The sequence below is a fragment of the Radiomyces spectabilis genome (assembly GCF_025331425.1).
Source record: "Radiomyces spectabilis strain NRRL 2753 chromosome Unknown BYT42scaffold_3, whole genome shotgun sequence".
Classification (NCBI taxonomy): Eukaryota; Fungi; Mucoromycota; class Mucoromycetes; order Mucorales; family Radiomycetaceae; genus Radiomyces; species Radiomyces spectabilis.
In genome coordinates this window covers 2,361,205-2,376,970 of record NW_026251928.1, presented here as the reverse complement: position 1 = coordinate 2,376,970, position 15,766 = coordinate 2,361,205, and the positions used below count along the sequence as shown (strand labels likewise).

Below are 15,766 nucleotides of genomic sequence, written 5' to 3'. Positions count from 1 at the left end.
GGTACCATCATATTGGAATTAGTTATTCCTTTTTTTAAATGAGGACTTGTCTAGAAGGATTCTACCAAGTCACTCTACTGACAACCAGGCCGAGGTTTGAAATTCCAGAATGTTCAGGTGTCAATCCGCTGCAAAATTTTCGCGGTTCCACAGCTATTCTTAATGTGACTTGTACTGAGAACTAGAAGTAGGGAATATCTTCTTGGTAGACATCAACATCTTGTAGGCATCGGCGATAATCTCATCTCAACATATTTGACCCAAAGATCGAGTTGTTGACTTTTCATCTCTTTTACTTTTCTCGAGCGCGTTTCCGTGAATTTCCTTCCTTTGAAGTTTAGCTAGCGTAATTTTTTCTTAGCTTGTTCAATTTGAGCAAGACTTTGCCATTTGTTTCAGCGACCGCCAGATCTAACCGGATAGTTTGGAAACCCGTACACATCATCACCTGTAAGTAATTGAATTGCGGTTATCAACAATAGTGTACGCTTTTTACCGGCTTAGACGTCAATGGACTGGATTGTGGTGGCACTGTTGCAGCGATATACATTACGTGTAAATCTTCTCAGAACTACTAACGTCTGCAGCATTACCGGGCCGGAGTCATTAAGATTTCCACGATAGCTCATATGCCTACCAACGATTAAGTATATGGAGACCTGAAAATGATCATTAGAGACGCGCACACGATGAATAAGGCATGCGATGGTTATTTAATTCAGTGGCAAGTGTGCAGCCCACAAACCAGCGGAGTAAAGCACCAAAATAACAGAGGGAGCTGCCAAAGTAGAGCCAACAGCAAAAGAAAGAGAGGAGGACTTTTTTTTTTCGTACCGTAAAGAGCGAGAGCCAATAGGTACGAGCATGATGTTATTTGTCGAGCGCTGTCATAGTATACTTTAGAAGTCATGCGTAGTCCGGCCAAAAAAGGCGACATTTTTTTTCCCTTTGAGACATCGGTTTGATGACACGCACAGATCAAGAGAGAAATCCTCAATGCCAAGTCCGCACACTTATTTCGGGCTTGAATTCATTCTCCGCTGCAATCAACTACCACCACATGCATCATTATGACTTCAGACTGATGCAGCCTACCTAAAAGTGTGAACATGATGATGGCATACGCGTTACCGAAAAACCCCAGGAAAATCCTACATAAATCGCAGTGCTGATTGCCATTTCTTGAAACCCTGTTTTCGTTTCTTCCACTCCCTTCACACACACACAGACCATGCTATTGAAGAAGCAGATTCTTTTACTTCCCTCCGCCGTTCTTTGTGTCGCCGTCTTTTTGCAAGGTGCCGTCGCAAGAGGTAAGAGAAAAATCCAATAATCAATGAAATAGGTCCGTGACATAAGAATGATCGTAACATTCCTTTTGTGTGCAGGCGCCGTGGAGGATATCACCAACTGGACCAAAGACCAAGCTGCCGCTTATCTGGACAAATACAATATCGCTTACGATAAATCCTCGGATGACACGTCTTTACTCGATACTGTAAAGCAATACCGTGATGCTGCTGCTTACAATGCGCAGATCTTTGGTGACAAGATTGATCGTTTGCTGGATGGTCTCAAAATCAAGCTCCAAAAGCAGTATAACCTCGCCGACAACAATCTTCAAGGCTTGATGGACGCGCTCCAACACGACTTGCGTCAACTCGAGTTACACAACGAACTTACCAAAGAGCGTGTGAAGCAGTCTTTAGATAAGCTCCATCATCGTGTTGTCAAGCAAAAGTATGTTTCCGAAGCCCAATGGAAGGAGATCGCCAATGATTTGGAATCCTCCTTCGAATCTCAGACCTGGTACCAGAAGTTCTTGGGCAAGCAGCCGACCTTTAGCGGCCAGGATGACGCCTACCACACCTGGTTGAACAGCATCGCAAACCGTCTCGAGAAAAACAAAGATTTGACAAAAGAACAAGTTCAGAGCGTTCTCGACACCGTTCGTGAAGGTGTGACCTCCATCTCCGATGTGTCCAAGGTCGGTAACCCTGCATGGTGGAAGCAGATCCAATCCAAGCTCGAACACAAGGCCAAATTGACCGAAGAACAAGCCAAGTCCGTGGCCACCTCGATCGGCCCCGATATCAATGCCTACAAGATCTTCGCCATGGAATACGCCGGTTACACCTACGATCAATCTCAGCAGATGTTGGCTATCTTCATGGACAAGCTCAAGGAATCTGGCCAGCTTACTCAGCAAAAAATGAACGAAATTATGAAGGGTGTTGAAAACAGCCTGCGTCAATTGTGGCCTGGCGGTATTACCGATCCTACTGAGCACGGTGCTTTCGCTACCATCAAATCGGCTGCTTCCTCCATTACCGCTGACTGGGATGCTTCCAGCAGCTCAGCCGCCTATTCCAGCTCTATCGAATCCGTGAAATCGGCCGCTTCCAGTGACTTTGCTTCCGCTACTGATGTCGCCGGTGCTTCCATTACTTCCGCCATGTCTCATGCCGCTCAAGCCACCAACGACTGGAAGTCTTCCTTTGCTCACAGCTGGCGCGATAAGGAACGCCAGGCTTACAAGAAGATCGGATACACCGAAGCTCACATTGACTGGATCTTCAACTACTTGCATAAGTCCTTCAACGACAAGAAGTCGTTTGCCAAGCACAACGTCGACCGTGTTCTCAATGGTATCCGTGACTATCTCCACAGCGCCAAGGTGCAATCTTCCACTCAAATCGAACATCAAATCAACCACATCGAAAAGATGTTGGAAGCTTTCAAGACCCACTTACCTTACCGTGACGAGTTGTAAAGCCATCGTGCTTTTTATTTCTTTGCCTCCTAAAAATAGCATATGGGGCTAAAACCGATCATTGCAACGTTCTGGATTTAGCTTAGCTAAACATTACATAAGTATGATAACAATTACGCTTACAAGAAAACTTCTGTGAATGTACTTCAATAATCTATTTTCTCAAATTATTCCATTCTTTGTTGCTGTGATTTTTTTTCATATGATTGGATGCCGTTCTCGCTTTTCATTTATTGTTGGGGACTTTTTGATTTTTGCTCTCCACGGGGAAAGAGAATGGGTGTCAAGTACAATGGCGTTTTTATAGAGTTGTACGTTTGTATAATAGTGTAATCTCTGATTCAACAACATTAAGATATTGCTTTTTAAAATGGATTATGCATTCTCGGCAGCTTCCTCTTTCACATCCTCTAGTAAATTGCTGCTTCCAGCACTACTGACGACACTGATGCGGTTGCTGGAAGAGGGTGATTCTTTGTCGGCTTGGCGACCATTCTGCATATTGGCGCTCAAGCCATTATTGGACGGTGGTGGGACATGGGTGGACATGTAGCCGCCTTTGCCGCTTAAATTCAAGGTATCGAGCACAGCGTGGTATAGGAATTTGTAAGCCCAGGCATTACCGTGCAGACGTCGAATGTCGACACTATAGAGTCCAGGTAGGTTCTTAATTTTGCACAGTTCAATTGTAAACCGCACTTCGTCTCCAGGATCCACCACCGGATCACCATACATAGGCTGCTTGGCGTTGTCAATAGCAGGTAACGTCGCCGGACCCGCGCTAGTACGCCGTAAAAAGTTGCGGAATGACATGTCAGAACTCGATTTTCGCTTTTTGCTTTCGTCGGTCACGGATGCCATCCGTTCTCGTCGCGTACATTTCAGTCTGTATTCGCCGTTTCGCTTCACATCAATGCCCATTGTCTGCAGCATATGTCTGAGTTCATTAAATATCTCTTGGGGAGGTCGCGAAGTAAGGGCGTCTTGATCTACCGCACCACGATGCATTCGCAATTTAGAATCGTTGAAATCCACAGCATAAGATCCGAGCGGTTTCCCTAAAGGAGTGACCCGCTGGGGCGTATGCAATGTCCCAGGTACATGATCCGTACTCAAAAAGTCCCCTTGGGTTGCTCGATTCAGCGATCGATCGCGTGTGCCTATGCAAAAAAAAAAGAAAAAAGTCAGGAAAACATTTTTCCAATGACAGAATTATACAATTTACTCACTCATTGGTTTCTTCTTGAACCAGTCGATGAGCTTTTTACCGGCGCTTCGATGCTTATCTTTATCGGTTGTGGAAGTCAATGTATGTTCTGATACAGATGGCATCATTTCCACCGGCGTTTTCGGAGTCAATGGCGGTGTTTCGGTAACAATGACCTTGACGCCGCTGGTGCTTTCGTGGGTCGATTTTCTGGCGGCACTGGTTGGCGGCTTTCGCATCGAGTGACGTTTATCGTCTTGGCCGAGGTGATCCGTCACCGAATTGACTAACAAACTCAATGCCTTTCTGCGTGTACCACGTACAGGATGGGGCATACCTTCTGAAGGTCCAGATACCGGAGGAAATCTTGCTGATGTGGGTATTTTAGTTGGTAACGGCGACACGACGTGGGTACTCATACTACTCTGATGGCCCGCAGGCGAAATGTTGCTGGGCGATCCATGTTCGCGACGGCGCTGCATGCTCGAGAAAAACTTGGCTTGTAAAATAGAGCCTGACGTCGGTGCAGAGGCATCGGTGGTGGATGCCTTGCCTTCTTTGTGCGCAGTTGCGGCACCGGATTTTGCGTTACGCGATGCTACTTGTCGAGGCGTGCTCATACTACCAGAAAGGAAATTCAGAATCCTATCTGTGGATGGCCCGCGTTTGCTCTCTGATGGCGTGGGCTGAGGTGTAACCGTATCGCTGGTAGTGGTGACCATTACATCTTCTTTCGGCGCATCTATTATTGATTTACGTTTCACCGTTTCCTGGGAATTTGTGTCTTTGTCTACGTTTTCAGAGACGGACGCCGGACTCGAAGAAGATACATTTTGGACATCAGATGGCGATGATGCGAACGCGGGTTTGGGGCTAGGACTAGAGGCGTCCTGTGTCGTCTTTGTACTGGATGGTTGCTCGGGATCGGCAGACGTTCCAATGTTTTCCAGGTCATTACCCGGCGAAGTTTCAGGATGAGCAACGCCTTCATCCTCTCTCTGCAAATTAGTGGGATCCTCTTTCTGTATTGAATCTTCGTGAACTGCATCGACCGTTTTACCGTCCGGCTCTCGTCGATCTTTGTTGTTTTCTTTGACGGACACGGTATCGTCTGAGATATCGGCTGAATTTTCCTTTGTGCATGAATGGTCTTCTTTGATGGTACGGCTTTGTGAGGCGTCGGGCTGGGTATATAATACTTGATTTCCTGTACCGGTGGATATTGCTTTTTTGGCATGGTGAGGTGGGTTGGACGACAAAGATGGCTGATGTTGCAATTGCTGTTGACGTCGTCTGGACAGCATGGTATGAAGAGGTATATCGGACGAACGCATGGCTTCCATCTCGAGTTCATGGACCGATTTGGCGAATAGCGAACGGTGGGGGCGAAGCCAGGGGTGGTCCATGATGGTTTGGACCGAGCATCGCTTGATTGGGTCAGGCACTAACATCCTGCTCAGCAAATCCCGCGCTTCGTCGCTAATATGGTCGGGAAAAGTGAGCGGTGTATTGAGAATATATTTGTACAACAAGTTGATATTGACACTCTCTGGATTGGCAGGATCATCATCAAAGGGTAAGTAGCCACAAAGCATGGCATAGAGGATCACGCCACATGACCATATATCAACGGCCGATCCTACGTATAATCCTTCGCTGATCACTAATTCCGGAGCAGCATAACATGGTGATCCACAGGAAGTCGACATAAGATCGTCCTTGGCCGAGGAAAACTGATTAGCGAAACCAAAGTCTGTGATGATAATGTTTCTGTGTCTGTCCAATAGCAGGTTTTCCTGGATGAGGTAATGCAACACGAGTTAATAATCATTTGGCGGCAACTCATGATATATGCTTCACTTACCAATTTCAAATCTCGATGAACTATATGCTTTTGATGCATATAATAAACGCCGCTTATTAATTGTGCAAAGAACCGACAGGCGTCCTTCTCTTTCAGATATTTATGCGCCAAGATGTATTCGAATAATTCGCCACCTGATCCATTGCTTTTAGTCTTGATGCCTTTGTTCTTCATGTTTTGAACAAATAAACTTACCAGAGGCACATTGCAAAATAATGCCAATATATTTCTCGGTTTCAATCACATCATAGAGTTTGACGATATAAGGATGGCACACCGTCTGGCATGTGATATTTGGAATGAGTACTCTCGAACTTGACAAAGCACTCTAGGCAATGCTTTTTTTTTCCTCTCTTTCCCAACGCACCTTCAAGACCGAGATTTCCTTCTCCACTTTGGTCATTCGTACCGAAGAATCGATATGATCCTTTTTCATCAACTTGATCGCCACCTAAAACGAGAAATCAAAATTGAGTTTCATTTCCGGTTGCAGATCGATGCCATTTTTTTTTTTTTTTGCCATCTCTGTTTTTATTATTTTTGGGTGTTTTATTTGGAAGATCCATTTCTATCTCGATTGGTTCGATAAACCTTACCTCATGACCGGTTTCTATATGAACGGCGAGCTTCACTTTTCCGAATTCGCCTTCACCTAATGTGTGTAACAAAAGATATGGACCAAACACCGTCGGTTTTCGTCCCGGCGGTAAGTGATAGTGGTATAGCTGGTAGTAGTACTGCCACCACGGCTGCTTGACCGATTCCTGTTGTAGCAAATGCTGCTCTTCCAGCTTGCGTTGCTGATATTGTTGTACAGTTTTTTGTAAATCGCTCGGCATAGCGGTAACGGAATAAGCTCGTTGCTGATGATAAGCTGGTCGAGGCTGGGGAGACTCGGGCGATTGAGCAGCATAAAAGGAAGGAGAAGTTGGTGATTGAGATTCAATATTAGTCGTATGTGGAGATGAGGGAATGGAGGATGTCATATATGGATGAGGATTAGTAGAGAAAGACATAGGCGGTTGTTCTTCCTGGGCTAGCGGGTGAATCGAAAGAGTCATGCCAACTTTAAAAAAGGAAAAACGTGATGAAATCAGGAGGAGGCGTTGCTAGGGGATTACCGCGAAAAGAAAGAAAAAAATAAAAACAAAGAAGAAGGACGCTTGTAAACGCCCTGAGGAAGAAGCAAGCATTCAGATGGCGTGGGTTACAAAGAACGAGGTATTTTTAATGGCAGCGTAACACGAAATATGTGGATTCTGACACATGGACTATTAAAGAAGCAATTCCACATCCTTGCAAGGCACAAAATGATGGAAGTGAAATTCTTGTTGCGTTCAAAAGGACACAATTTCAAAAAAGGCACTTACTGGACACAAGGGCAACCTTGGATGGGTGCCTTTCCTTTGAAGTTTTGGGAAGGCTACACAAAGCTTACCTAAAATGGGCCGACCACTAATAAACTGTATTAGATCGCCCCATTATGATGGACTATCATATAATTTAATTTGGCATTTTCTTTTGCCTTTAAGCAGTTTGTTTGGCTGTCGCTGTGTGATTTATACAATCTCACAATCTTTCAATCGATGAAACTGATAAATGATTGTTGTCAATCTCCTTTCTCCACCTTGGAATGGGTAAACATCGACCTCGGACGCTTATCTGAAGCATCGTCCAAATGGACCGTAGAGATATCTTGGCTTTCATCCCGGTAGCGATGGATTGAAAGAGGGTTGCATACACCATGAAAATGCACCGACACTCTAGACACTCGATATGGCGATAACCAGGCTCATCCCTGTAATTGCAAGTATGTTAAAGCATTTTTAGACGAAAAAGTTCGCTCATGCAACCGAAAGGCGATCCGTTCTCAAGCACTGCAACCTCAATTCAGATTTTTCGATGCTTGCTTTTTTCCCATAAAAACTGAGAAATATCTGTATCGAAATTAGCGGGGCATCACCGCAACTAGTCATACTGTTCACATATGGCCGCAGAAAAATCTCTCCTGCCGATTCGCTCTTCAGGTATAAAATATATTCGCAGATTGAATGCTTCCGTGAGCATACCTGCTTTCTATTCCAGCGTAATTGGGTTAATGCGTAATTTCTATGATAATAGTAAACTTCCACGCAGCTCACATTTCGAAGATCCTGCTCATGAATCAAATAAAAGCATTGACGGCTATTGTTGACATATAATATGCAGAACGGCATCACAGTTCAGTAAATTGTGTATGAATTTATGCAACCTGGTTGGTGCGGACATCTTAACGGACAGCTATCGCTTTAGGATAAATAACTTCTTTGCAGCAAGCAAAAATAACTCAACTAGCAGCTTGTATTGCTTTAAAAAGGATCTATTTTTTACCTTTTCTATGTCATACTAATGATGCCCGATATGCCCGCCGTAAATGTAATGGTAATTTGATGAACTTTTCTATCACGGTTTTCACCGACGGAAGCCTATTACATTATGGCCCTTCACTCATCCCTCCATTGATTTTGAGCATTATCGATCAACAGCTTTTGTCCCTCTTTCTTTCTTTCTTTTTTCTTGACATATTATATGCAGCCAAGCTGATAGTAATATTTCGTTGTTGTAATCAATGAACAGGCATTGGTGAGAATGAACCTGCCAAGTGCCATGCGCATTTTTCAAATTTCACATGACGGGGGGGATTTCGATTGTGTGTAGAGACCATTGATATCAGCGGTAAGCGGTTGTGACAATCGATAAATGCAGGTCAGGTATGTGTAAGTCGTAAATGTATCCCATCATGGCTGCATATATAGCATCTTTTCTCGAGTCATGAAGCTCGATTGAATACTTGGCTTGTGATTCCGCGTAAGCAATTTCCGAACTCCGGCATTGAATAAAACGAATGTTGAGGAACACAATGGAACACCATTACAGTCTGCTTTTTCCTCCTTGTCAAAGACTCATACTACATGATCGAACTTTATAATACAGCAGAAGTTGTGGTAAGAAGTTGTCATAAAATCTTTATCTTGAAACGGTGTCATGCCAACCGGCTCAACTTCCTGGGATTAATTTTGGCAATATCATCATAAACGTTCTGCATACCACATTTGTCTAAGAAATGCATACTGCCGGAGTGAATTAACATATACTATACACTGTTGTGGGCTAAAAACGTTTCAGATTTTATATCATTGATTATGAGTAAAGGAATTTCGTCGGAAACAACGAGCGGTTTCTTAGCTTCGCCAGATATGTATGCACAAAGTTCTGTAGGGAAATTGAAAGCATAATAATACAGTAGACTGCCAAGTTCCAAGCATCAAGATCACTCAGTCATAAAAATACACGGAAATAAATGTCGCTTGTTTTCATGACATCTATCACTCACACGTAGACCTCTATTTCGCAGCAATGGATGTCTTTTGGCATTTTCAATCTAGGGCCCTCAAATGACCGCACAAAGCATTAACAGCCTAACAATAACAGATCATGCCAGCCAAACCTTGAACAAAACTTGTTGTCAAAAAGTGCCACAGTTCACCCGTGGAACCTCAAGGTGGTGAAGTAAAATTCACCACGGCCGCTATTAATTGAGAAATTTAGATGTAAAATTACAGTTCGGACTTTGTTTATGCCAATGCACTATCATTTCATCTGTTGTTTCCTTTATTAGCTGGCCAGTCATTGAAGTATGATCCAAGTGACCCGACCTCTGTCAAGGACACAAGGTTGCAAGGAATGCTGAATATTATGTAAACAAAAGCAAGCCCCCTTATTTTCTACCACTTGGCCTGCCATTACCAAGATGTAAAGTAAAATACAAGGACAAGGAATAAAACAGATGAAAGCAAGTCGCTGCAAGGTTGACAGTTACGTACGTGACACACGTTGACATTGCCGATCCATCTATTTGGACCATGCGATTGCGGTTGTATAAAAAGGTCAGTAAACCTGCTTTCCTGCTTCTTCTTTTCTTCCTTTTTATTTCAATCTTCGTTTAGCAGTGAATGCATCGTATAATTTGACACACCACTTCATGTTTTGTCACAACCCTCGTACTCTGCTTTCTCAGAAACAGGTATTGGTCTTTCGATAGAATATGTAAATGTGTCGAATAGCGCTAGATAATTTTCATCATACGCACTGCAAGCCCAATTCTTCTGTATATGTTCACCTTGCTTCTTTCATCTTTTGCTTTGTTGGATTCTTTTCTATGACTTGGCTGAAATAATCTTGACAGCATGAAAATGAATGATCACGCTTTTAGGAACTCCGCACCTTCCAACCTATCATCCTGTTTCATGATCACCAGAACTTGGACCAATCCTGCGAAGCAGTGGGAAACCGGCGTAACCGAACCACAAGCACAATTCATCATCGGCAAATTCAGTATCAGAAACAAAAGGTCGATGGGATGTTAGAATCGAATCGAAAGTTGTGGTGTGAGGTTATTCAAAGCACTCGTCAACAGGAACGTCAACTACCAGCAACAGTCTACCTGTCACGGCCCTCCTCCACCGTCACTCGGTTCAAGCACATAGCGCCTTATGTCAGTGACACGCTGTCATCGCCACTTCATCGTTCAGTTGAAGTCAGCAAGATGCAGTCGATTTCAGAATACAGTCCAAATTATTACGGACATCAGACAAAAGAGGTGGACGATGTTTTATCCCATACATCCGCCAGTAGCAGTAGTAGTGTGATGGTGCATGCAGTAGATAATGATATCCGAATCGAAATACAGCAAGAAAACAAGAATGCAGGTGTCACTTGCACAGACAACCATCGGAAACGGCGGGGCAACCTACCTAAACCTGTTACAGCTGTATTGAAACAGTGGCTTGTACAGCACAGTCGTCACCCCTATCCTACTGAAGTGGAAAAGCTAAACCTTCAAGCAAAAACCAATTTAACTTTGAATCAAATCAGCAACTGGTTCATTAATGCTCGACGACGCCTCTTGCCGGCTCTGTACATCCCAGATGGTAACGGGGCAAAGCGGAAACCTCTCAAGGGCCGTCTTCGATCAGGTAACAAAGTCTTCCCAAGTGTCTCAAAGGATATCAAAGCCTAAGTTGTTTTGAAACAAGGCAAAAACAAACCAGCTTCAGCAGAGCCACGCACTCATCTCGTAAGAAAAGCATCCAGTCGATCATCGAAAGAATCTTGATAGGTCCTTCCCCCCTAAAAGCCTCGAGCGAAAAATAGCACATTTAGATGTATCTTCATCCAAAAAAAAAAAGACAATATACAAAGCGCAATCAGCTAGGCTTATGCCATTTTAGTTGAATTATGAGCGGGTATTTTCATTTATTTAGCTTCCGGTCTTTTACTGCCGCATGCTTGAACAACCTGGTCATTTGGCATTACTGGGTATCTTGAAGAAATCACCTAAGATCAATTAATTACAACCTATAATACCAGATGAGCCATTCATCGGGGATTGTTACGATCATGTTATCATTCGACCTAAGCTCCAAGGCTCAATAAGCTTACGATTTGAAAATAGGTTCCCAAAATCAATTTCAGGGATCAGTAGTGCTATGTGGATCGGTCGCGCCCCGTTTATGGCAGACAACCGCTCTCAGAATACATCACTAGCTTGACAACCATGTCGCACGAGCACTTGTCCTCAGCTCTACTGCGAACCACATTACTCATATCTCTTGAGACTTCACTGTTCACTGAAAAGAGAAATAATATGGAAAAGGCAAAAAGCAAATAGCCTCAAAGCATTGGTGAGCATCATTAAGACGCAAGAAATACATGTTCGCAAATCGTCGACAGGTGAAAGATGTTCAGACTTATGTATGGAAGCCCAAAGACGAAATTGAAGAAATTAGACGACAGCATCAAGTGATACTAAAACGCCGGTCGCGAATATCGCATCGCAAGGAAAAGGAGAAAGAATAGGCTTCTTACGACGCCAAAGGGCCAGCCTGCAGGCATCCAACTGTATGTGAGCGATATGAAGCGGCATCTTGCAGATACACGAAGCCTAAAGTATAATACTCACAAGGTATGTAATATATGCCTTAGCAACATACTCGCTTAAAGCTCAACTGCCATATCATAGTCATAAGGACTGATGTCGGAGGCATGTGGAAGCGTCGCATTCATTAAGCGATGCATGCCGGTGATGATAAATTTCGAAGTAACCAGACGTGGTTGATCTGGTCCCATCCGTTTATAGTATCAAATGACGAACGATAATGAAATTTGGAAAGAAAAGCCTACCAACTCAGAGCAGGGACGGTATGGCTTCCATAGCAACAGTTTGCACGTTGAAGCCAGGAGCCACTTTGTCTCTGTACCCCCAAAAATCAGTCCAACCTTTGCTGGGAATGAAATTTCGACAGCTCTGCCAGTTGGCTGGCAAGAGTGCACAGCATCTTGTAAATCAAAGAACCACTGGCACATGATTAGTTATCATTGCCAATATGATAACTTTAAAATTTTGCTCTCTTATATGTCCAAGAGCACTGATTGTTTTTTTCTCCGCTAAAAATTGTGTATAACTTTTCAGTATTTGCTACGCTCCAACCATCTACATCAGCATTACGCATTGAAAGCTAGCAACGTCAAAAAGCATGGTAAGTATTGAACGTGGACAGAATGGGAACATGTTGAATATTTAATGATACCCACGCTCGTATCCATTACCAACAACCCACGTGAAAAATGAGAACCAGCAAACGAAGTAAACTTAAAACTGTCTAAACAGGTGTATATTTTACAGAAAACAAAAAAAGAACAATAGTAATATGAAATGCTGATGAATGTTGGCCTTTTTTTGTCAATGAATCTTTCCTTTTGAGGATTCATCTCTGCTTGTGGTGGCTGTGAGAATCGGGAAGCGGATGAAGGAAGCATTTTAATTGGTCTTGAAGAGAGCACGGAAATGGTCACCTTTAAGAGGAAAATTGTAAGATTAACTTTCAGGGTCACCCAAATACGGAATTCACCAAAAAAAAAAAAAAAAAAAAAAAAAAAAAAAACATTTAAGACTTACCCAAAGCAACCATGCACAGAGTCTGCCACATACCGAGACCGATACGAGGAAGAGCACCTCTGTAGAAGCCCTTGATACCATTGTTCTGGTAGATCCAGCCTGCGGCCTTGCCAATGGACATCTTTTCAGGACGGCCTTCAGCCTTGACTTGACTCTGCATTTCAACACGAATGACTTCAATAGGTTGGTTCCAGCATGACAGAGCACCACCAATGACGGACGCCAGCGCCTTGTCAAGGACTGTGGCATGCTTGGCAGCATCAGGAGCATCGCCATAACGAGCTTTGATAATAGCGTCTTGTGCGAAACGGGTAATACCGAAACGGGATGCCCAGTTGGTACATTGACGCACAGCAACAGCGTTAACACCCTTGTTGATACCAGCAATACCCTCTCGTCTGTAGATATCAGCAGCAATCTTGAAAGTAGACTCCTTAGTAGCTGTTGAAAAAAAAAATAGGTCAATGTCGAACAAAGTTTGCAATAGCGTAACGTGGATGACTCATTCATCCATTACGAATGAAAAACGCCATATCCTTTTACTTCTTTTTTTTTCTTGTTTTACTTACCAGACTTGTGACGAGTGACTTCAACGGTCTTCATAAAGGTACAGAAACCCATGGTAGTGTAAGCCTGAGCGATACCACCACCCATACCACCAATGATACCACCCTAATGGATCCAAAAGAAAAACGCAAGAAATTTAAGATTAGATCACCGTTCCGATATCAGGTCGTTCTTGCCACACATGCTTTTTTTCCCTCGTTCCCTCAATTTTTTTCTCGTCTTCTGCTGTATTCATTTCCAAGCTGTCGACTTGCCGGCGACCGAGCCAATAGTAATGTAACTTACCAAGAAAGGAGAGGCACCAGCAGCGCGTGCGCGGTATTCAAATTCGGAGGCAGTGAAGAGCAAGACAGCACCTTTGGTACTGGCTTCAATCCAAGCCCAGGGAATCAAACCTTGATAGAAACCAAGAAGACCACCACGGCTGTAGATCGAGCTCAAGGCCTTGACCATGGACTGACCACGGTTAGCAGCCAACTGAGTCTTGATGACTTCGAAAGGCTGACCGAGGGTAGAGACTTCGAACAAGTTCAAAGCTGCACGTTGATGACAATAACAACAACAACAACAAAGAAGGAAAGTACGAGAAAGCCGAAAATAAGGGACATGATGCATTAGGATCATCACTGTCTGACTCGGTAGCTGTTCTTAAAAACTTACTAGCACCGAGAGCCAAGTTTGCATAGGAGATGGGCTTCTTCTTGAGAGGAGCGTTAGGATCGACGGGGGCAGAATCGATAGGTGCCATTATGAACGAGAAGTGAAGAAGAAGAAGAAGGAGAAAAAAGGGTATGTGGAGAAGAAAAAAAGCTTTTAAATAGGTCAAGACAAAAGGCTTCAAAAAATGTCTTAAAATTGGGGAGTGAAGCTACGGGTGACTGTTCTCCGCGGTCTACCTTCCAAAGTGGGAAAACCAGCCGTTGAAAATCTCGGTGAGCCATGGAACATCGCTCCACTTCGGTCAAGCGAATTTTTTTTTCTTGCCCCAAAAAGAAAAAAAAAATTGATTGTTCTTTTTTTACTTTTTTGTTTCTCTCGCCTTTCTTTAACATGGACTTAAAAAAAATGTGAAGGATTTATTTACAGTATGATGGTTGAGGTACTATTTCAAATTTTTTGTTGTCATATTCACATGCATAGATGGGCGGTTGTCATATGTGATTTGAACGCGCATATTTCTCGAGTTTCTATTGAAGGTCTGAAATGCAAACGAAAGTAACAGGGTCAGGTCGTTCGAAATGATGGAAATGGGATGAATGAGTGGCGAGAGATTTCGGTAAAGATGGACTGATGAAGTTGAATGAAAGGCACGTTCCGTTGACATGACACTCGTTGAGACGTGAAGTCTCGGGGTCGTCTGCGTTACAGGTCTTGACTGCGTTGAACAACTTGATGCACTTCATAATGGTTGCTTTGCAAATTTGTTGAGTAGTAATAGATTCAGTCGTCGCAGGTTGATAGAAGCAGTTCGAGTTGCCATTCCGTTTCTTGCAGTTTTTGAAACATGATGTGTTCCCTTTCGGTTTGAAGGCTATCGTCGTCTTCGCAACTGCATTGCTCCTGTTCAAAGCGTTCCAACTGTTCCTGCAGTAACTGGATGTCGCTATCTCCGGGTGAAAATAAGCGTGCTTGACGTTTATTTTGTTTACCCTGAACTATAAAAACAAGTCTCAGAAACTGATTGGGATACATCGGCAGGTCGAATTGTGAACACTTACCATCGAAGAGTGAGGGCCCACTTAAACTGGCTGCCTCAGCGGCTGTCGGCTTATCGCGATCGACATGGATATCCAAGTCCGACGGTGACACATGGACGTTTTCTGTGTGCATTAAAATTTCTGCTCCGCCCAACGGCACAGAATGTAAGCCGCGCGGACCATCCAAAAATGTATTATCAGACATGGCCATCTCTTTGCTCGTGCGTGCATCGAAAAAAATGGCATGCGGTGATGCATGTCTTTTTGAGCGATTGTTGGTATCAGGAAATGAATCCACAAGAGAAGCATCCCGTGGTCGAGAAAAGGCGATACATGGTACCAATTTCTTTAAAGGTGTGAGAGATGCATCGGTGTGGAAGGAGATAGGGTGGACCATGCTAGGTCTGGCACCGGTTTTAAGTAGCTTTGAGAATGGCATTTATTTTGGGCAAAAAAAGTGTAAAGTGGGAAAAAGTTTGGCAAGAGAAAGGCAAGTAAAATGGAAGAATGGGGGAAATATCGAATGGGCATCTTGGTTGGTATATATAGCGCAAAATTTCTCGTTCATGCCTCACAGCGTGGAAAGCAAGTGATGATGCCATGAAAACATAGTTTTAAGCGCATGGTGGAAAGGTATACAAGGGAAAACGCCCATCTTAAC

At 43.6% G+C, this 15,766-nt stretch overlaps 5 protein-coding genes across 5 annotated transcripts; 2 read left to right on the top strand and 3 right to left on the bottom strand.

The window, feature by feature from the left end:
• Positions 1-1,231: 1,231 nt before the first annotated feature.
• On the top strand, positions 1,232-2,773 carry BYT42DRAFT_592548 (uncharacterized protein; the record flags this gene model as incomplete). Its single annotated transcript, XM_051570624.1, has 2 exons — positions 1,232-1,313; positions 1,389-2,773. The coding sequence occupies 2 exons, from the start codon at positions 1,232-1,234 to the stop codon at positions 2,771-2,773; spliced, it is 1,467 nt and encodes a 488-aa protein (XP_051426652.1).
• Positions 2,774-2,947: 174 nt separating this feature from the next.
• On the bottom strand, positions 2,948-6,999 carry BYT42DRAFT_248838 (uncharacterized protein). Its single transcript, XM_051562701.1, has 6 exons — positions 6,441-6,999; positions 6,212-6,295; positions 6,040-6,124; positions 5,845-5,978; positions 4,003-5,776; positions 2,948-3,933 (listed from the first exon to the last, which is right to left on the bottom strand). Exons 1-6 carry the CDS (start codon positions 6,903-6,905, stop codon positions 3,149-3,151), a joined length of 3,327 nt encoding a protein of 1,108 aa, XP_051426651.1. The 5' UTR covers positions 6,906-6,999; the 3' UTR covers positions 2,948-3,148.
• Positions 7,000-9,755: 2,756 nt separating this feature from the next.
• BYT42DRAFT_561411 (homeobox KN domain-containing protein) lies at positions 9,756-11,125 on the top strand. Its single transcript, XM_051567366.1, has 2 exons — positions 9,756-9,907; positions 10,097-11,125. Exons 1-2 carry the CDS (start codon positions 9,866-9,868, stop codon positions 10,901-10,903), a joined length of 849 nt encoding a protein of 282 aa, XP_051426650.1. The 5' UTR covers positions 9,756-9,865; the 3' UTR covers positions 10,904-11,125.
• A 1,195-nt stretch (positions 11,126-12,320) lies between these two features.
• On the bottom strand, positions 12,321-14,281 carry BYT42DRAFT_561409 (mitochondrial carrier domain-containing protein). The gene is made up of 5 exons (XM_051567365.1): positions 14,069-14,281; positions 13,694-13,944; positions 13,411-13,513; positions 12,842-13,282; positions 12,321-12,738 (listed from the first exon to the last, which is right to left on the bottom strand). The coding sequence occupies exons 1-5, from the start codon at positions 14,154-14,156 to the stop codon at positions 12,704-12,706; spliced, it is 918 nt and encodes a 305-aa protein (XP_051426649.1). The 5' UTR covers positions 14,157-14,281; the 3' UTR covers positions 12,321-12,703.
• A 373-nt stretch (positions 14,282-14,654) lies between these two features.
• Positions 14,655-15,636, bottom strand: BYT42DRAFT_248662 (uncharacterized protein). The gene has a single exon (XM_051562699.1). It carries the CDS (start codon positions 15,542-15,544, stop codon positions 14,849-14,851), a length of 696 nt encoding a protein of 231 aa, XP_051426648.1. The 5' UTR covers positions 15,545-15,636; the 3' UTR covers positions 14,655-14,848.
• Positions 15,637-15,766: the final 130 nt, after the last annotated feature.

Bases quoted from the DNA above. Each gene is read 5' to 3' on its own strand.
- BYT42DRAFT_561409 (XM_051567365.1), bottom strand. From the start codon at position 14,156: ATGGCACCTATCGATTCTGCCCCCGTCGATCCTAACGCTCCTCTCAAG. The intron at 13,514-13,693 runs GTAAGTTACATT...TGGATCCATTAG, and splicing joins CTGGTGCCTCTCCTTTCTTG to GGTGGTATCATTGGTGGTAT. The intron at 13,283-13,410 runs GTAAGTAAAACA...TTTTTTCAACAG, and splicing joins AGTCACTCGTCACAAGTCTG to CTACTAAGGAGTCTACTTTC.
- BYT42DRAFT_561411 (XM_051567366.1), top strand. From the start codon at position 9,866: ATGTTTTGTCACAACCCTCGTACTCTGCTTTCTCAGAAACAG. The intron at 9,908-10,096 runs GTATTGGTCTTT...TCACGCTTTTAG, and splicing joins CTCTGCTTTCTCAGAAACAG to GAACTCCGCACCTTCCAACC.
- BYT42DRAFT_248662 (XM_051562699.1), bottom strand. From the start codon at position 15,544: ATGCCATTCTCAAAGCTACTTAAAACCGGTGCCAGACCTAGCATGGTC.
- BYT42DRAFT_248838 (XM_051562701.1), bottom strand. From the start codon at position 6,905: ATGACTCTTTCGATTCACCCGCTAGCCCAGGAAGAACAACCGCCTATG. The intron at 6,296-6,440 runs GTAAGGTTTATC...TTCTCGTTTTAG, and splicing joins ATATAGAAACCGGTCATGAG to GTGGCGATCAAGTTGATGAA. The intron at 5,979-6,039 runs GTAAGTTTATTT...GCAATGGATCAG, and splicing joins TATTTTGCAATGTGCCTCTG to GTGGCGAATTATTCGAATAC.